This window comes from Pygocentrus nattereri, chromosome 21 (genome assembly GCF_015220715.1).
Source record: "Pygocentrus nattereri isolate fPygNat1 chromosome 21, fPygNat1.pri, whole genome shotgun sequence".
Lineage (NCBI taxonomy): Eukaryota > Metazoa > Chordata > Actinopteri > Characiformes > Serrasalmidae > Pygocentrus > Pygocentrus nattereri.
Genome location: NC_051231.1, coordinates 3,234,243 through 3,255,000, shown reverse-complemented (window position 1 = coordinate 3,255,000; position 20,758 = coordinate 3,234,243). Strand labels below are relative to the sequence as shown.

The window sequence follows — 20,758 nt, the reverse complement described above, 5'->3', positions numbered from 1 at the left end:
AAGTGTTTTTTATTACACAAACAGGAAAGTTTGCAAGTGTACGGAATACTGTGCTCTTACGTTACTTAACTACAGTGGCTGTGTTTACATACATTGCCAATCCGATTGAATACAATCGGATTACAGATTCAGACTGAGGTGTTTATGCTCACTCTGCTCAACAATCTGATTAAAATCTTTGTTTACATGCTCGCTACAAGTAATCCAATGCAAGATTACACGCATGTATGGAGCAGCGCTGTGAGTAAACGTTACCATGACAGCGAACATCACGTGAGTTTCCAGTTGGTGTGAGATGAGCAGCAGTGAGCAGTGCTTGTGTTTTTAATGGCTTTTAACTGATGTCAGGCTCAGAAAAACGTCCTTCAAATGCACTTATAAAGGAAGACGTCGTGCTCTGAAACACATAAGCTGGACGTCCGTCCCACCGCCGTCTTTTAAAGCTCAGAGTATAAACTTATATAACGGTATAAACCTTTCACGACGCACATGCACAGAATGTTCTTACACCTTCCGATTGGAGTGTAATCGGATTCAGGCGTTTACACTGCTATTATTCTTCTATTTAACTGATTATTTAGAGGTTTACCCACCTCGTTCAATCGGAGAGAAATTGTATTCCGATTGGCCTCAAGATTAGTCTATTCCGATTGAGCTATTAGTCGTATTATTAACAGATTATCAGGCTGCATGTAAACGTGGCGTGTTGAATAAACCCTCTGCAGTATTTAATGAATTAATACAGTTTTGAATAAGTCCCCTTTTCATTTATGTTCATACACACTAGAGAAAGCTTCAACCCCCTGGATCTGGTACTGTATGTGTTAATTAAAAACTGCAGATTCTGCTGTTAATTCCCAATTGCAAAAATAAAAGTCCGTGATTGCGCGAATTATATACAGTTACTAACAAAACTATCGGTCCTGAACTTACCTTTGTAAAAATACTGACAATTTGGGGTAGGATAATTTAACCGTGTCAGCGCTGAACCCCCTTTAATCACCGTTATTTTGAGGAACTCTTATTTTGAAAAGCACAACCGTTAGCAGCCATGCTAGCCGGCAATATCAACAGTTAACGCTGTGAGGCTACAAGCGAATGAAAATCACATTTCTGTTATTTTGTAAGAGCTGGCGAAGGCGTTAAGTCGGCGGGGTTCCTCGCTAGTGTTTGTACTAATTTGTTATCTCGGGTTTGTTCGCTCAGCTTCTCAGGGCGAACTTATAAACGGGCGTAGGTTAGCTTGTTAGCCAGTCGTGCTAGCCGCTCCAGCTTAGCCGCAGCGGCTCGGCTCCGAGTCCTGGTCACTGGTTTTATTCAGACTTTTTATTTTATTTATTTATTTTTTTTAGATTCTATTTTCATTTATTTATTTGGACATGAAGCTGGTCAGCGGTCTCAGACTCTTTGCGTTTTCTGTGCAAACATATTTGCCTCGAAGAGCCCCCAGATACAGCAGCCGCTGCTCCGCTTCTTCTGAGGACACCGGCGAGAAGAGAGAGAAACGAGCGAGGAGATTCGAGTCCAGACTGTCTTCTGGTCCGGACCTTCGCGACTTCATCAGGGCGTCTTCCAACAAAACGCCGCCTGAAGAGCCACAGACTGGGCGTGAAGAGCCGTGTCTGCCCCGCGTCTCCGCGGCGAATGTGCGGAGAGGTTTGTGTTGCCTGAATTTAAAGCTTTTTGACTGCTTGTTGATTTTATAAGTGGCAGTAAGTTTACACCTCCTATACACTACGGAGCCCCGCTGGTGACATCCTGTATAAGTAAAATAATGCGTGGCCACGATTTAGTAAGGCGTGGGAATGAGATCGTGGCCACGCATTAGGATCTCGTTCCCATGCTTTACTAAGTCATGGCCACGACTTATTAACGTGTGGTCATGAGACCCTAATGCGTGGCCACGACTTAGTAAGGCGTGGGAACGAGATGATTAATTCGTGGCCACAATCTCGCTCCCACGCTTTACTAAGTCTTGGCCACGAGTTAATCATCTCATTCCCATGCCTTATTAACGTGTGGTCATGAGATCCTAATGTGTGGCCATGACTTAGTAAGGCGTGGGAATGAGATGATTATTTTAACCATATTTTAACCTCTTAAACTCCTCGGGACCATCGGTGGTCTCAAAACGCACTCGGTCATGTTCTTCATAACGTTCATATTCCATAAGCTCCATTCAGAAGCTGGACGTCGTGTGAGGCTGTAGCTCTTCTCTCCAGTCTAATAGACGATGACGTCATTTTAAACCCTTATAATAAAAGAAGCTGAACTCAGTTTGTTTTTCTACTGAAAGTCGACCCGTTTTTCCCCAAATCTGGGCTCTAAACTATAAACAGACGGCGTCTCTTCAGTGATCTGCTCTGGAAACATCACTTTTAGAGAACAACACAAAGAGCGGCGGAGATTTTTGGCTGTCAGCAGTGAATGAAGCGTGTAGTGATATGTGGAGATCATAAAACACACGTTCTGTTCATCTGAGGAGCTTTTGCCAAAAATAATAAATAAATAAAATGAAAAATGACATTTATTTCATGCAGTTACTGAATAATTCGCCTTATGATTTGGTCACAAATTCAGATGGACAAACCAAAATACACCCTGGAGAATAAGGTTAAACTTGCATAAAATATATTTGCAGAAAAAATGTTTTATTTAACATATTTAAATTTATCTAGAGGAGGTGTTCACTTATTTTCACTTAGAAAATCAACAGAACATGGGGCAGTCATGGGCTGGAGGTCAGGGAACCAGAAAGGGTGACCAGAAAGTCGCCGGTTTGATCCCCTTGACTGACAGTCCATGACTGAGGTGTCCTTGAGCAAGACACCTCACCCCCAACTGCTCCCTGGGTGCTGTGGATAGGGCTGCCCACCGCTCTGGGCAAGTGTGCTCACTGCCCCCTAGTGTGTGTGCATTCACTAGTGTGTATGTGGTTTGCAGCTGAGTGGTGAGCAGCCCTATCCACGGCTTCCAGAGAGCAATTGGGGGTTAGGTGTCTCGCTCAAGGACACCTCAGTCATGGACTGTCGGCCGAGGGGATCGAACCGGCAACCTTCCGGTCACAGGGCCAGTTCCCTGACCTCCAGCCCCTTTGTCTGCAAGCATTCGGTTAAACCTTTAACAGTACTTAATAGGACAAGCTCAAGCTCAGTCAACTGAAGTTCTTGATTTAAAATATTACGTGTATAAGGAGATTAAAAGCATTTCTCCAGTTCTCGTTTCACTCGTTACTGTGAAAAATACTCTTGAGTGCAAACGGCCGCACTTGCGCTTCACTCAGACTAACAAGTAATTTGCTTAAGTAATGCTTAACCAGTGGACGTGTGTTCGTATCTATGTCCGTTTTAATGTTCTCATCATCTCTTATAGTGTACTTTGAAACTTACGGCTGTCAGATGAACGTGAACGACACTGAAATTGCCTGGTCCGTTCTGCAGAAGGGAGGATATCTGAGGACGTCTGAACTCTCAGAGGTGAGTCTTTGCCCCTTCTTGTATTTTAAAGCACTGCCTTCATGTGAATGCCTTCACCTTCATCCTTCTCAAACTTCTCCCACAGGCAGACGTGGTGCTTCTCGTCACGTGTTCCGTAAGGTTGGTTCTTGTGCTATAAACCGTAAATTCATAATGCCTTACATATTTGGTTGGATGTTTGGATTCAATGCCGTTGTCTCTTTTTATGCAGGGAAAAGGCAGAGCAGACCATCTGGAACCGACTCAAACAGCTCACAGCTCTTAAGAAGAAGCGCCTAAAGGCCAACAGTCACTTGAAGATAGGAATCCTAGGTCATTTTTGTGTTTTACGCTCTTCAACCTGCTTCAAATGGGGGCAGTCGTGGGCAGGAGGTTAGGGATCTGGCCCTGTGACCGGAAGGTTGCCGGTTCGATCCCCAGGGCCGACAGTCCATGACTGAGGTGTCCTTGAGCAAGACACCTAACCCCCAACTGCTCCCCGGGCGCCGTGGATAGGGCTGCCCACCGCTCCGGGCAAGTGTGCTCACTGCCCCCTAGTGTGTGTGTGTTCACTAGTGTGTGTGGTGTTTCACTTCACGTATGGGTTAAATGCGGAGGTGGAATTTCCCCGTTTGTGGGATCAAAAAAGTATCTCTTAACTTACTTACAAATGTGCGTTTCGGCCTGGCGTTTGTACATTTCTGCCCTCTTCTAGGCTAGAGGTGGGCAATATGGCAAAAATATAATATTGCACTACTTTTTAAAACTGAAATATATCAGTAGAGAAGACAACCTAAGGCCTTGTTTTCAGGGGTACCCCAGTACAAAAATGAATCCACAAATACAAAAAGTCTTTGGCACTTAAGCAGATTCGCCTACGTCACTAGAATAGATGCAGATAAACATTAATACAGTAAAAAGTAGTCTTAAAAAAGTCTTATTATGTAAAAAAAAGGGTTGATATATTGAGCTGGTTTGGTTCATGATGTCTCCTGAATGCCCCCAGCGTTGTACAGATTTGTTCAAATCAGTGACCAGCACACTTGATTTAATGTAAGAAAGCACTAATTATCCAAACTAGGAGCTTGTTAAACAAACATATTGAAATTTGAAGTCACTATTTATTGTAATAAAATTTTATATTTTTATTACATTATTAATTTTAAGTTTATATTTATTCTAAGATCAGTATTTTTCTGTGTAGTAAAATGAACTCTTACTGCCTAAATATATATATATATATATATATATATATATATATATATATATATATATATATATTTTATATAATGTTTTATTGGGTGTGTGTGGTCAAATTGACAAATAAGTAAACACATCCTCTACAGATAACACACTTCTGCACATTTAATTAATATACAATTATTGTTTATTTGCTGAATTAAACTTATTGAGGGGGAAAAATGGTCACACAAGCTTTTTGTGCTAAGTAGTTGAGGCTTAACCAGCTGGCCAAGAGATTTTTTTTAATTAAAATATTTAAATTGGACATTTAAATACGGATCACAATGGAAAGTAGAATATCCATCTTCAGTTATAAATCTAAATGCACTACAGTTTCTTTATGACAATTTATTATCTAACCATCTTCCAAGGTTTTTGTATTGCAGTGTCAAGTGTTTCACTTGACAGGGTCTTAATATGCACTTCTGTACATACATATACAAAATATAAGGGATGTAGAAAAGACCCTAAACCTGGTCTTGGATCCATTAAGAACTAATTTAAGATCTTCTGATGAGTATTGGATGATGCTCAATGCTCTTTACTGTGAAGATTTATTACGGCTGATTCCACAGAGGAAGCACAAGTAGGACAGGTATATCATCAGTATCTTAGTCATTCAGATGATCGTCAGCGTTATTTATATATGAAGTAAATAATAAAGGAGCTGAAATAATGCAGGACATCATGATACACAATGCTTATCATTATATTTCGTTTTGATGAAACTGTACTATAAGTTGTTTTATTCAACAGCAAGAAAAAATCATTTAGATAAATAAAATATCAATAAGAATATAAATCATATAATAATATAAGAATATAAAAATCCTTGTTAATTTGTCATTTTAATAGTGTTTGAAACCTGCTGTATGCTCAGGAAAGCATACTGTGATCTTTCCTTATAAGAATGACATATCAATGTATTGTCCATCTGTGCTCTAGGTTGCATGGCAGAGAGGCTGAAGACGGAGTTGTTGGAGAAGGAGAAGCTGGTGGATGTCGTTGCAGGGCCAGATGCCTACAGAGATTTGCCCAGGCTGCTGACTCTCGCCCACGGAGGACAGAGGGCCAGCAACGTCCTGCTTTCTCTTGAAGAAACCTACGCTGACGTCATTCCCATCCACAGTACGGGCCACAGTGCTTTTGTGTAAGTGCCTCACATCTTAAAGGATTTCAATCAAGGCTCTGTATGTTGTTTGTTAATTGTTATTGTAGTATCTGATTGCTGCCAGTCCGGTTTGAATACATTCTGATTACAGATTAAGACCGAGGTGTTTATATTCTCAGTCTACTCAACAATCTGATGGAAAATCTCAGTTTACATGCAAACTACAAGTAATCTAATCCAAAATGATGTGTAAACGTAGAAAACCGCTTAGTGTAGATGTTACCAAGACAACCAGCATCACGTGAGTCCAGTCAGAGTGAGATGAGCAGCAGTGAGCAGTGCTTGTTTTCCGTCCCACCGCCGTCTTTTAAAGATCAGAGCATGAACTTCGTCTCCTCTGCAGACCAGTTTCTGCTCCACCATGTTGAACGGTATAAATTCTCACTGTGACGCGACGCACATGCAGAACGGATTTAAACTTTCCGATAGGGAATGTAATCGGATACAGGCGTTTACACGGATATTATTCTTCTGTTTAACGGATTATTTAGAGGAATACCCACCTCGTTCAATCGGAAAGATATTGTGTTCCGAATGGCCTCAATCTGACTAGTTTAGTGTTTACATAGATGTATTCTATTCCAATGGAGCTATTAATCGGATTATTAACGGATTATTAGGTTGCATGTAAACGTGGCTACAGACCGAAACAAAACAAAACAAGTCAAAAGCAAGAAACAAACAAAGGTCACTCTCCCATTTATACAGACTGCACTATGTAGACATGGGTCCTGAAATGCCTGATCCAAAACTTTCTTAGAAATCACTTATCAGTCTACTTTGTCTGGTTACTAGCTGAGACATTACAAAGACTTTCGTGTATTGAGGATGAAAGTGATATAAGGCTTCAAAGGCACTGTCTTTGTATTTCACTGATTCTTCATGCTGTTTGATGTTCCACTTCAAACAATAAGTCTGTGTCAATCTCCCATCTCATGTTACTGATGCAAACTCCTTTACAGTCCTTAATGCGATTGCAGTCCTCATGGCGGCTCTGTATTTGACTGTATTTTGTCCCTCTGTGTTTACCGTAGGTCTATCATGCGAGGCTGTGACAACATGTGCAGCTTCTGCGTTGTGCCGTTTACTCGGGGGAGAGAGAGAAGCAGACCCCTGTCCTCCATACTGGAAGAAGTCCGCATGCTGTCTGACCAGGTATCTCACTTCGACGGTCCATCCCACCTCCTTAAAGATAAGATAAGATGATAAGATGAGATGCCTTAATAAATAGATACAGAGGTGGAGTGGAACACTGGAACAGTGTATTGTGTCCTATGAAGTCAGTGCCAGTAAAGAGCTGTGGTGGTGTTCATTCGGTTCTACTGAGCCCAGTGTTCTATAGAAAGTCCTAGTCAGTGTGTTTGGAAGTGTTCAGTTCCCGTACGGCTCTGGGGTAAAAGCTGTTTTTAAGTCTGGTTGTCAGGGATGGGATGGACCTAAAGCGTTTACCAGAGGGCAGCAGGTCGAACAGATGATGTCCCGGGTGAAATGTGTCCTTCAGGATGTTGGGCAGCCGATGATCTTCTGGGCCGTGTTTATGACCCCCTGCATTGCTCTCCTTTGTGCCACTGAGCAGCTGCTGTACCACGTTGAGATGCAGTATGTCAGCACACTCTCAATGGTGGAGTGGTAGTAGAACACCAGCAGCTTCTCCTGAAGGTTGTTTTTCCTGAGAATTCTCAGGAAGTAGAGTCTCTGCTGTGCCTTCTTGAACTTGACTGGTGTTGGTGGCCCAGGAGAGATCTTCAGAGATGTGTGTGCCAAGGAATCTGAAGGAAGGGACTCTTTCAACACAGTCCCCATTGATGTACAGTGGTGTGGGGACTGCTCCTTTCCGCCGGAAGTCTATAATGAGTTCTTTTGTTTTTGAGGAGTTCAGGGTGCGGTTATTTCCTGAACACCACTCAGCCAGTCCCTGGACTTCATCCCTGTAAGCGGTCTCGTCCCCTCAAGAGATAAGTCCAGCCAGTGCCGTGTCAACTGCAAACCTTACTATGGTGTTGGAGGAGTGGGTGGGGACACAGTCAAAGGTGTACAGAGTATAGAGAAGCGGGCTAAGCACGCACCCCTGTGGTACTCCAGTGCTGAGTTTGAGGGTGGAGGAATGATGGAGACCCAATCTTATAGACTGGGTGCGGTCGGACAGGAAGTCTTTGATCCAGAGGCAGGTGGGTTGTGAAAGTCCCAAGTCTGTGAGTTTGGTCACCACTCTGTGGGGGATTGTGTTAGGCCTGTACTCTGTAACATTAGCCATGTTTACATGCAGCCTAATAATCCGTTAATAATCTGACAAATAGTCAAGAATTGAATACGTCCATGAATAGTCTAGTTCGATTGAGACCATTCGGAATACGATTTCTATCTGATTGATTGAGGTGGGTAATCCTGTAAATAATCCGTTAAATAGAAGAATAATATCTGTGTAAACGCCTGTATCCGATTACATTCCCTATCGGAAAGTTTAAGTCCGTTCTGCATGAGCGTCGCGTCACAGTGAGAGTTTATACCGTTCAACACGGCGGAGCAGAAACTGGTCTGCAGAGGAGACGAAGTTCATGCTCTGATCTTTAAAAGACGGCGGCGGGACGGACGTCCAGCTTATGCGTCTCAGAACACGACGTCTTCCTCTCGGCCTTCTTTAATAAGGACGTGTGAAGGACGTTTTCCTGAGTCTGACGTCATTTTAAAGCAGAAAAACAAGCACTGCTCACTGCTGCTCATCTCACTCTGACTGAACCTCACCTGATGTTTGCTGTCATGGTAACGTTTACCAAACTATTTTGTTAAATAGGGTGAGCATATAAACATCTCAGTCTTAATTTATAATCGGAATGTAATCAATCGGATTGGCAAAAATCCTTGCATGTTAACACAGCCATTGTTTTGGAATTCTTCTGCTTTCTGCTTTTTCCCCCTTGAAGCCCACTTATAATTTGTGAGGGTTTATGTACCATAAACAGTCGTAATTTATTTCTGCTTTACCGTTTGTCGACTCCTCTTTATCATGTAGAATTTCACAGGCTGTTTTTGTCAGTGTGTCTTCAGATTTGATGTAGGTAGGTTGTGATTGGCTGCCCTGTATTGTGCCTCATTCAGGAGAGTCTGGCTGCAGACATGCACTCTCAGACAGATGCACTCAGTGGCATCACATGCACATGCACTCTCTGCCACGACGGCAGAAGCAGCCCAACGGCACTTTAACATTTGGCTCCTGCTGCTTAGCGACATCATCACTTAATCAATTTTCTGTCCATAACTAACTAGAGAATTCCTTTTAATGTACCTCCCTGTTGAAAAAAAGCTATAGAACCCATTAAAACTGTCCGTTGGTTACTGGTGGTGTTCTTACTAAAGGTATTCTGTGTTTTCCTGATTGATATCATATTATAAAGGGTTCAAATAATTTAATCAGGTGTTTTGGTACTGATTCCAGATCTGGCAACCATCAAGCCAATTCCCAATAGGAAGCTAAACCATCAGGTTTTATTCCTAACGGCTCTGATCGTCCTCAGCTTGGCTTTCGTGAGTTTCAGTCATAGCCTGTTTTTTTCTGTGAATAAACTCGACGATCATGTCTTATCATCATGGTAGGTTTTATAGGTGTCGTTTATTGTATATTTAATTACTTTATTTTCATTATGATGTTAATATACACCGATCAGGCATAACATTCTGACCACCTCCTCGTTTCTACGCTCATTGTCCACTTTATCAGCTCCACTTACTGTATAGCTGCACTCTGTAGTTCTACAGTTACAGACTGTAGTCCATCTGTTTCTCTGATACTGTTTCTGTTACCCTGTTCTTCAGTGGTCATTCTCAGCACCGCAGCTACACTGACTTGGTGGTGTATTAGTATGTGTTGTGCTGGTATGAGTGGATCAGACACAGCAGTTTTATTTTGCTATTGTGGGGGCCCTTTATCTTTTCTGAAACTTGGCCAAATCCAACTCTAATCATGTGAAATTGGTTTGGTTACAGGGTGTGAAGGAGGTGACTCTGCTGGGGCAGAACGTGAACAGCTACAGGGACATTTCGGAGGCGCAGTTCAGCATCTCTGAGGCCGGTTTGCGCCTCAGTCGAGGCTTCAGCACCATGTACCGTGCCAAGCAGGGCGGGCTGCGATTCGCCGAACTTCTGGACCGCGTCTCCCTCATAGACCCTGACATGAGGATACGCTTCACCTCCCCACATCCCAAAGACTTTCCAGATGAGGTATATGACAAAAAAAATTGTACTGCTCTGTTGGGTCATCAGACATGCTGAAAAATAATGTTTTATTTTAAAATTAATTTTATCTATGCTTAACCAGGGTAATCACATTGAGATTAAAAATCTTTTACAAGTGATATGCCATATTCAGTCTGTACTATCGGAACATCCAGCTGAATACAACTATTAGAACGTAAATTGTACTGAGACTTGTTGAAAAGAATGCAGACAAATATGAAGGAAGCTGACCAATAATCGCTTTATATGCAAAAAAAATTCCAAGAAATTTGTCTTTGCACTGAAAGTGGAGGCCAGCCAGTCATTTCAACCGAGTTCACAGTGATGAGCTGAATATCTAGCGCCTGTTATAAATCTTAATGCAGAATGATAAACAGTGCAGTGTTGTCTTTGAAGTATACCTATAAAATATCACCATAATCTAAAATAGGTAAAAAGGTCGTTTCAGCTTGTTTTTGTCATGCCTGTTGGGTAAAGCGAAAGCTGTTCTTAAAATAAAATCCCAACTTTAAATTGAACTTCATTTGTTAAACATGCAGTTTAAAAGACGGTATCATCTGACATAAAGCCCAAGTATTTACACCGATCAGGCATGACGTTCTGACCACCTCCTCGTTTCTACGCTCACTGTCCACTTTATCAGCTCCACTTACTGTATAGCTGCACTCTGTAGTTCTACAGTTACAGACTGTAGTCCATCTGTTTCTCTGATGCTCTGTTACCCTGTTCTTCAGTGGTCAGGACCCCCATGGACCCTCACAGAGCAGGTACTATTTGGGTGGTGGGTCATTCTCCAGCGTGGAGGTCCTGACCACTGAAGAACAGGGTAACAGAGTATCAGAGAAACAGATGGACTACAGTCTGTAACTGTAGAACTACAGAGTGCAGCTATACAGTAAGTGGAGCTGATAAGATGGACTATGAGCGTAGAAACGAGGAGGTGGTCCGAATGTTATGCCTGATTGATGTATAAGATGAAACTAATTCTATTGGTCTGTCCAGCAGTGTGTAAATTTTGTGTAAATTTTGTTGCTTTATGCTGTGCTGGTCCAATAAGTGGTGTGTGTGTGTGTGTGTGTGTGTGTGTGTGTGTGTGTGTGTTCCCTGAAGGTGTTACACTTGATCCAAGAAAGGAAGAATATCTGCAAGCAGATCCACCTGCCAGCTCAGAGTGGCAGCAGTCGGGTTTTACAAACAATGAGACGTGGGTGAGACGCAACATCACGATATTATAGCTAATCACAGAACCAGTGAAGTGTGTCTAGATTAATTTCATCTGTTAGCTTTAATCCATCTTACTCTGCGTTGTTTTCATAGGTACACCAGGGAAGCGTATCTTGAGTTGGTGGAAAACATTCGCAAGATAATACCAGGTCTCATGTCATTATCAACTGTTCAGAATATAAGGCAGTAATCGAATGAAGGGGTGTGTTCAAAGAATATATGACTGTTACTTTCAGGGGTCAGTCTGAGCAGTGACTTCATCACAGGCTTCTGTGGAGAGACGGAGGAGGACCACCATCAGACCCTGTCTCTTCTCAGGGAAGTAGGCTACAACATAGGATTCCTGTTTGCCTACAGTATGAGGAAGGTGAGCTTAACATTCAGAGAGTGTGAGAGTAAAAAGTACACCTTATTGAGCGTACTCAAGAAGCCTGCTCTATCTCCTACGACCAAATCACAGCCGTGATGTTATTGGTGATAACTCCCTCCTCGAGTGCTCTACTGCTTTAATACAGCAGGTAAATAAATACAGTAAGAAATGAATAAACTGGCCGTGAACGCGGCTTTAATATGTTTTAATGTTCAACTCCTTCCTCTTAATTACAGCTCCTTAACGAGCAGCTCGTTGCTACGTCAGAGTAACGAGCTCCGCCCACTCGCTGCTCAGCCGGCAGTTCGTTCTCCAGCTCCTTACACTAAATTCCCAAACTGTCGTCTCCACTGAGCAGCTTTTCTGTTTTTATTGCGTCAGTTTTCCGGCTCAGTCTGATTTGGCCCGACTCTGAAGATCAGACACGTCTGGCGAATGGTGTTGGGTTCATTTCTGGCTGATTCCAGGTTGTTCAGCTGTTCTTCTTCTGTCACAGCTGCCGACTGAAAAGCTGCTCAGTGGAGATGACAGTTTGGGAATTTAGTGTCGTCTCGTCTTCAGAGTCGGACCAAATCGGCTGTCGGTCAGATGTGATCTTAACAGTGTAAGGAGTAAGAAGTAAAAATTTGTTGCTTAAAATTTGTCTCAGAGGAGTGATTGGAGGAGTTTGTGAAAAACCTGTGATGTTATGGTGAAATATCAGCACAACTAGAATGCTTCTCAACCAATCATCTTGCGTGGCCGGAGCTGTGGTATAATAGTGGATATTCCATGAAGGACGATCAGTAACAAAAGTGACTCCTATGCATGGATGAAAAAAGTGGACGTGACCCATGAACAGAAATTACATTACATTAGAAAATCAGGAGCACTATATAATCCCCTAATCGCTGCTCACTAATCCCTGTACTGGAAATAAGGGAAATATATAGAAAAGTATTATAGTGAACTGATGTGGTTCCCGAATCACGATTCCCTTGGGGTTTCAGGCATGGCCATCCTCTGGTGTATAAGATGAATCTGCTGAGTGTTTTGCTTTCTGAGGGCTTTAAAGGTTGCTGTGTGTGCAGCTGGTGTTGCTTTGCTTTGGGATCATAATGTCTGATTTTGCTTTCATCAGAAAACACATGCGTACCACCGTCTCCAGGACGACGTCCCCGCTGAGGTGAAGCAGAGACGTCTGGAAGAGCTTATCTCGGTGTTCAGAGAGGAGGCAGCTAAGGTGAACGCCACGCTCATCGGCAGTACACAGCTCGTCCTAGTGGAAGGAGTGAGTATCACAGTGTGAGGGGAATACTTCATCTTAAGATGGTGATGAGTGATCGCAGTAGGTGCCAGTTCATTTATTTGCATAATGCTAATCAGGACTTACTAGCTTTCATTCATTATTAACAATGGTAGCATTTTTCTGTTACTTAAAGGGGAACTCCACTGATTTTGTAAAATTGTTCATCATTCAGTGGTTTAGATGGGAACAAAATCGTTCAGAGTGGTTTGGTGTGAACCAGACGTCTGACGCGTTTAGTGGCTCCTTGAAGTTACATCTTGATAAGTTATTACATAAAATGGTTATGAGTGCATGGCTTGATGCCTGAGACATTGTTTTGTGATAGTTTTGTTATTAAGTTTTGGACTAAAATGTATTTTTAATATAAACTATTATTCCAGGATTAGTTCTGAGCTTCCTCTAAAAACCGAGAGAGAGAGAGAAAGAGAGAGAGAGACAGACAGAAAGAGAGAGAGACAGACAGAAGGAGAGAGAAAGAGAGAGAGAGAGAGAGAGAGACAGACAGAAAGAGAGAGAGAGACAGACAGAAAGAGAGAGAGAGAGAGACAGACAGACAGAGAGAGAGAGAGAGACAGAAAGAGAGAGAGAGAAAGAAAGAGACAGAGAGAGAGACAGACAGAAAGAGAGAGAGAGAGGGAGACAGAAAGTCAGAGAGAGAGAGACAGAAAGTCAGAGAGAGAGAGACAGACAGAAAGAGAGAGAGAGAGGGAGACAGAGAGAGAGAGACAGACAGAAAGAGAGAGAGAGACAGACAGAAAGAGAGAGAGAGAGAGACAGACAGACAGAGAGAGAGAGAGACAGAAAGAGAGAGAGAGAAAGAAAGAGACAGAGAGAGAGAGACAGACAGAAAGAGAGAGAGAGAGGGAGACAGAAAGTCAGAGAGAGAGAGACAGAAAGTCAGAGAGAGAGAGACAGACAGAAAGAGAGAGAGAGAGGGAGACAGAGAGAGAGAGAGACAGAGCGATGTTGTAAGTGTTGGTCTTAGTAACGAACTACTTGCTACTCTGCTTACCAGTTTATGAGGTCGGATGTGGCGATAAGGGAAGTTGATGGGTTTTATATTTTTTCGTGGCCCGTTTTCGACGCTCTATTCTGAGCTAACGGGTAACAGTGATGCGTCTTCGGCGTCCAGTGACGACTAGTTTATTTGTCATGAATGTTTCTTATCTTGATTCCAGTTTCTGCTGGAGTGAATCTGCTGGTGTGTAAATCTGCGGCTCTGCAGTCAGACCGTCCCCCCAAAGGCCTGCAGGGCGGAGAGGTCCATGCAGGCGTTGTAAGGAAAAAATAGAACTCAAAGAAACGTATTTTTTCGATTTAGCACTATTTTACCATCATCAGTGTGACGGACCAAAACTTACAAAACACGTAGGTTCACCGGTCACATTGGACAGCAGATAAAATTGTGATATTTGTGGTGCAGACATACGGACGTCTGGTTCCTAGGACTACAATAGTGACTGTACATTTTTGTGGAAAAGCGCTTTTCACACTGAACTTCTCTGCTCTACATTAATTAATTTGACAAGATCGATGCAGTTCCCCCTGAACACTAACGCGTTGTGGTAATCTGAAATAAAACTGTGTTACTGTCTGCTGGTACTCTTGGAGTTGCTTATTGAAGTCTTTGCACTCTAATGTTAGAAAAGTTTGATGTCCGTTTTTACTTAAGTGTTTCTGTGCATTGCAGGAGAGTAAACGGTCATCTCAGGAGCTTTGTGGTCGGAATGATGGGAACTTGAAGGTGATTTTCCCCAAAAAGGATTTGCCCTCTCAGACTACAGTCACTAGTATGGTCCCTATTGAAGCTGGAGACTATGTACTAGTGAAGGTAAGTGCTTATCTTTATAGGATTAGGATTGTCATCAATACTCATTTAAAAAATGGATCATTGTTTCCCTTCTTGATTTTTTTTCTAGATTATATTTTCACAAAGTATTTAGAATTTTTTATAATGTAAATTCAGATCTGTTTTAGATATTTTGCCTTTTTTAATGGTTACTTGTTTATTCATAAAAACAGTCGGGAGATTGCTTTATAACTGATACAGTCAGCAGTGGCACCTTAAGAAAGAACACATTTTGAAATAGGCTGAGACTGTATTCCTTAAATATTAACAGCAGCCTCTTTATTGGGAAACTGAAACGTGTATCATCAGTTAAACAGAAATGCTGTGTAGGCTACTGTAAGTATCTGTACACTAACTGCTGTATTGCTGTGCTTGCTGCTCTCCTTTTGACAGATTACTTCGACAAACTCCCAAAGCCTGCGAGGTGAAGCAATCAGCCACACCTCTCTGAGTGGCGGCAGAAGAACGGAGGAGCTTCTGAATGACCAAGCAGCTGCATGTTAACCTGCAGGTTCGTCTGGCTTTGTACAGCGTGAATGTGGGCAACATGGACTTTACTATTTAAAGCACATACAAGAAACAACATTAAAAAGAGAACATTGCATATTTATTTATTCAAAATCATGTTGGACATCATACAAAGCTCATGTTGTAGCTGTTTTTATTAAACTACATCTAAATGTTCTTCCGTAAGCAAATTTCCTTCACTGGCAAATCACATTTTCCACGCTTTTGCAAAGTCATTTGAGAAAGTCATGCAGCGTTGGCAGTTTAAAGATTGCAGGCTTCAAGTAAGGCTCAGGGTGTGAATTGAACGTCTGTCCCGATCAACATGTAGCCCTGTAAAAACAACATGTAGTCATGATAAAGGTTCGAATATAGGTGGGCGGTATACGTAATACTGCAATACTGCAATGAACTTACAAAAGCATATTTAAACATTTAGACCCAGTCCCATTTCGTCTTTTTACCCCTACCTCTTGTTTTCGAGTGTCACCCCTTGTTCCTGAGCTACAGGGCAGTGGTTGAGATCTTCCCTCTGAAATGAGACCCTCTAATAAAAGAGCATCACTTCATTAACAGCTACTAGCGCCGCTCTGTAGGCGACCCTGCCCGTCTGCAGGGACAGCAGAGGAGGGGAAAGTTCAGCTCCTCACTGCTGGGCTTTAGTTACATTTAGGGATCATACGCCTTCAAAGAGGGGGGCAGTTATTTATTATCACCCCCCCCCCTAATTCTTCAGTGATATGAAGCTGAAGTCAGAGATTCTCCAGATTCTTGCTCGAATTTTCCCGTTCCACCTTAAATGGAGCAGCAGGTACATTCTGGTGCTTCAGGCGTCAGAACTGCTGGACTATTTAAGGTGGAACGGGAAAGTTAGCCAGCTAGCTACCGAGACATTAACGTACTATTGGTTATTTTTTATGCTTGTTATAAAGAAAAGGACCAAAATACACTGAAAAGACATTAAACTAAGATAAAACAGTGGATATCCTTCTCACATTTGTGGGTTTCTTTGGTCGCTTGTGCTCCATCTTACCAGTTTTTCTTTTTTTCTTATAAAACTCCATTTGGAGGGTCAGCTAGCCCTAATGCTTCACCCTACCCCTCCATCTCAACAAATATTGGGACACCCCCTAGACGTGACTGCGCAAAACAGGAGTAAAGGCTAAGCGGCTGGGGCGAGGGGTGAGATAGGACTGGGCCTTAGTCCTAGTTATTTGTGATAATAGATCTAATAAGATCTGACTCATACCTTCAGAATTTGAAGCTGAGTGTTTACCAGGTTCATCTTTCCAATGGCAGGTAGAGGGAAACCTTCCTCTAGGCGGGCTGGGGAGAGAGGAGGGTTTGTAGATTAAAAATGCTTTCCAGCTAAATAAATCATGAATATGATCACATTATGTACTCACCATTAACCTTGGGTATAACCATGATTTTCAAAACCATCAGGATGATGTTGTTAAGTGATTTCACCTGTTGAAAATATTCATTGTATTAGTGGTTTGATTGTATTAGTTTCTTCAGTAGAACTTTTTAGATTGGTCTGTTGGTTCCCCTACCTCGAACGGTCCCACATAGCTTTTTGCTAAGGCCATGTCAATTCTAAGAGAAAACAAATAAGGTGACAAACAGATATGCAGAGGATGTGGTGCTCTATTACAGTGTTTCTCAACCCTGGTCCTAGAGGCCCACTACCCTGCACTTTTTAGCAGAGGCATGGACTCGAGTCCTATGACTTGGACTCGAGTCACAAATTTGATGACTTGAGACTCGACTCGAGAAAAGCTAAACCTTTGCGGCTCAATTTTTACTTGAACACCAATGACTTTGACTTCAGCCTTAAGACTTGTAAAGACTCTAGACGTACTCAAAAGTCATCTTCTATTGTTACAAGCTTTTAAATGTAACAATAGAACCCTTTGGGTCCTGTATAGAACCCTTCTCATAAAGGTTCTATAGAATCATACACAGCACAGTCTTTGTATTTTAGTTAGATTTAAAAAAATAAATGCAAAATGAATCTACAGCCATGCACTAAAAACATGCTGCCATTAAAAGCCTGATTTATTGTTAGAACGCAGACGGACTTGTTTAGGACTCGAAGACTAGAACTATTGACTTGGGACTCATCTGTACTGACTCGGGACTTGAATCTAGACTCGACTGTCTTCACTCGGGACTTGAGTGTCAAGACTTGAGACTTGCTTGTTGCTTGTAGCTTAGCGGCTTCTGCCCACCTCTGCTTTTTGGGGTTTTCCCTGTTCTCAACGCACCTGAACTAACTAATTAGCTCAATAACATCCTCTTAGTGAGTTGAAATGGTTGTGTTAAAGCAAGGAAAACATTTCGATGTGCAGGGAAGTGAGCCTCCATGACCAGGGCTGAGAAACGCTGCTCTATTATGAACACAGTGCCCTTCCAACTTTTACTGTTATTTTTCAGTGAAGTAAGAAAAGCTAATTTTTGCTAAGTATAATATGAAACAGTATATTTTGCCTCAATACTCAGCTTCATGTTTTACAGGCATTGTAACATACAGTTCAATGCAAAAGTTTGGGCACCCCCAGTGTAATTACGCTTTGAAAATAAGTATCAGAGAAACCGATGGACTACAGTCTGTAACTGTAGAACTACAGAGTGCAGCTATACAGTAAGTGGAGCTGATAAAGTGGACAGTGAGCATAGAAACAAGGAGGTGGTCATGATGTTATAGCTGATTGGTGTATGTTAACATGCACATTTGTATTAGAAACAGATACCGAAGAGTCCACAAACGTCCGACGGGCAGCATAGGGGCGCGCATTAGTTTATATATTTATTCTTTGACTTACTTGTTAAGGGTCAGAGTTCCAGCCACTTTAACGCCCTCCACATAAATCTTAGCACTCACACTAGCATTCTGTGGGCAGAAGACACATGAAGTCTCATAGAAAACATTATCTCCAGCCCAAACGGTGCCCCAGGGTCCGTCCTGTATGACTCACCAGGTTAAGGACAAAGAGAGGAGACAGTGTACTGTTGGGCTGAATAGCATAAGCCGTGACTGCACTCTGAACTTGCAAAGTCACGTTGTCAGGCTCAAATGTGATGGTTGGTTCCTTCACCGTCTTCACCAGGAGCTTCATCATGAGGCCTGGGTACTGCTTAGCAATCTGACAGAGAGACCGAGACCGAAGCGTTAGAGGAATACTCCTCCCAAACATGTTTGAGTGGGGATTCCACGAAACAGCTGGATAATTTACCCTCGCATTGAATAGAAATCTAACAAGGTTGTCCTTTATCTCTCATTCTGTTGGACTCGCTTGTTCTTTGGCTTAAGTTATCTAGCTAGCTGAGAAATTCTCCTTTAGTAAACAAACTCCCCATTGTTGATAATGATAAATGCTGTTATACAACAGTTAGTTTCGGCCACGCGAGCTGATTGGTTGAGAGGCGTTATTTCACCATAACGTCACAGGTTTTTCACAAACACTATCACTCCACTGAGACGCCGTTGCTAAGCAACGACTTTGACAGCTGTAGGAGACGATCAAGCCATTTTAACGTTTTTACTTTGCCACAAACAGAAAACGGACACTGTTAAGATCACATCTGACCGACAGCCGATTTGGTCCGACTCTGATATTTCTGGCTATATATTACTGGCTGATATTTCACCATAACATCACAGGTTTTTCACAAACTCCTCCAATCACTCCTCTGAGACACTGTTGCTAAGCAACAAATTTTTATTCTTACTCCTTACACTGTTAAGATCACATTTAACCGACAGCCGATTTTGTCCGACTCTGAAGACGAGACGACACTAAATTCCCAAACTGTCGTCTCCACTGAGCAGCTTTTCAGTCGGCAGCTGTGACAGAAGAACAGCTGAACAACCTGGAATCAGCCAGAAATGAACCCAACACCATTCGCCAAACTAAACGGGCTGTAAGAAGCTTTACAGACCGGCTGGAACAAAACAACATTAATACTGATCTGGAGAAACTGACCAAACTGAGCCGAACCTGATATTGGGTCAGTTTTATGGCTCAGTCTGATTTGGTCCGACTCTGAAGATCAGACTACAGTTCTACTACAACTTCAGTTTATTAATTTCTTACTTTATTCATTTAACTGGTGTATAAAAGCAACAGAACACTCGAGGAGCGTGTTATCACGAACATCCTGGACCAAATCACAGCCGTGATGTTATTCCGCTAAAAGACACTTCCTCTCATGTTCTGTTGATTTAAGTAGAGAGCAAAATATTTGACTTTTGTTCATGGAAACTCATCTGGAACTGTGATTGCTCAGGATGCTCACAGCCCACATTGTGATTGGTTAGAAATCATTAAAGCCCATCTCGCAATAATGATTAGCAAATGATATACTGTGCAGCATTAGCATGAGATCAGGCTTCTCTTCTATGGATCTGATTCACTCTAAACCATATTTCATTATGTATTAAAGGTCTGCCTTCTTAGCAAACCTTGGCATAAGATGAATGGAAGATGCACTAGTTTGTACCTGCGGAATGAAGGCTCCAAAGGTCTTAGTGCTCAGTCGAATGGGGGAACCCGATGGTATCTGTCAGGGAAGTTATTAGTTATTAGTCAGGGAAGGTTTTTAGGCACAGATGTCATTGAATCAAAGTTTCTGCACTTGTTATAATACTGAAGATGTTCGCCATTAGTCTGATGGTGTTCTGCCCTTGTAACAAGTCTCCACTGCATTACTAGACAGACAGCTAACTTGCCAACTCCAATAAAGACAAGGTTGTGCGTTGGTTGACTTGTTTACTGGAGAGTCTTGGCGTATCTTATTAAAAAGACAAATAATTTCCAAGGTAACGGCATAATAAGCTACTTTCAGACAATTCAGCTGAACAGGAGCTGCCTGGAGCACAACTTCAGGAGTTTTTTCTTCTTATACATGCGTTTTAGGCAATGTTGTTAAAGTTAACACTGAACTAGTTCAAAGTTCAGTTCATACTAATGAAAATGAATTAGTTCATGTTCATGGTTCATTGTTAAAAATTTTGAACCAAGTTCACACTTCTAAAAATGAACTAGTTCATGCTCATTCTTTTCCTGCTGTTAGGCTGGAATAGGCTGCTGTTCAATAGAACATCTTTCTACCCATCCATCACCAGCCCAGAATCATTGCTACTCGTAAACTAAACGGATTGTTCTATACCACAGCCTTTAAGTCAGCAGTGCTCTCATTGGGCAGTCACCAGTTTGATGAAGGATGACTGAAACTGTGGAGACGGCAACATTGTGATAAACAGTAGGGGGTGCTGGGAAAATATTCTGAACTTTCAGTTTATCATGCTTTAGGTTTATTTGACATCAGTAACAGTAGCTAACGTTAGCTGTGGCTAACTCACTTGATTACGTGTTTACATTTCAGCTGTATCTGGTCGGTTGCTTGTAACGGACAC

The 20,758-nt window shown here is 42.1% G+C and overlaps 2 protein-coding genes across 2 annotated transcripts in view; one reads left to right on the top strand and one right to left on the bottom strand.

The window, feature by feature from the left end:
• Positions 1-1,028: 1,028 nt before the first annotated feature.
• Positions 1,029-15,513, top strand: cdk5rap1 (CDK5 regulatory subunit associated protein 1). The gene is made up of 13 exons (XM_017716547.2): positions 1,029-1,656; positions 3,373-3,476; positions 3,562-3,596; positions 3,688-3,788; positions 5,643-5,847; positions 6,903-7,023; positions 9,850-10,083; positions 11,209-11,306; positions 11,416-11,471; positions 11,559-11,689; positions 12,813-12,962; positions 14,671-14,811; positions 15,223-15,513. The coding sequence occupies exons 1-13, from the start codon at positions 1,380-1,382 to the stop codon at positions 15,331-15,333; spliced, it is 1,764 nt and encodes a 587-aa protein (XP_017572036.1). The 5' UTR covers positions 1,029-1,379; the 3' UTR covers positions 15,334-15,513.
• Positions 15,418-20,758, bottom strand: part of LOC108438618 (bactericidal permeability-increasing protein-like) — a 25,245-nt gene continuing 19,904 nt past the window's right edge. The window contains exons 10-16 of the mRNA XM_017716548.2: positions 19,843-19,902; positions 18,318-18,485; positions 18,165-18,232; positions 16,893-16,935; positions 16,743-16,806; positions 16,586-16,662; positions 15,418-15,669 (exon numbers count right to left, since the gene is read on the bottom strand). Coding sequence (XP_017572037.1) covers positions 15,628-15,669; positions 16,586-16,662; positions 16,743-16,806; positions 16,893-16,935; positions 18,165-18,232; positions 18,318-18,485; positions 19,843-19,902 — 522 coding nt within the window. The 3' untranslated portion in view covers positions 15,418-15,627. The remainder of the gene's footprint in view (positions 15,670-16,585; positions 16,663-16,742; positions 16,807-16,892; positions 16,936-18,164; positions 18,233-18,317; positions 18,486-19,842; positions 19,903-20,758) is intronic.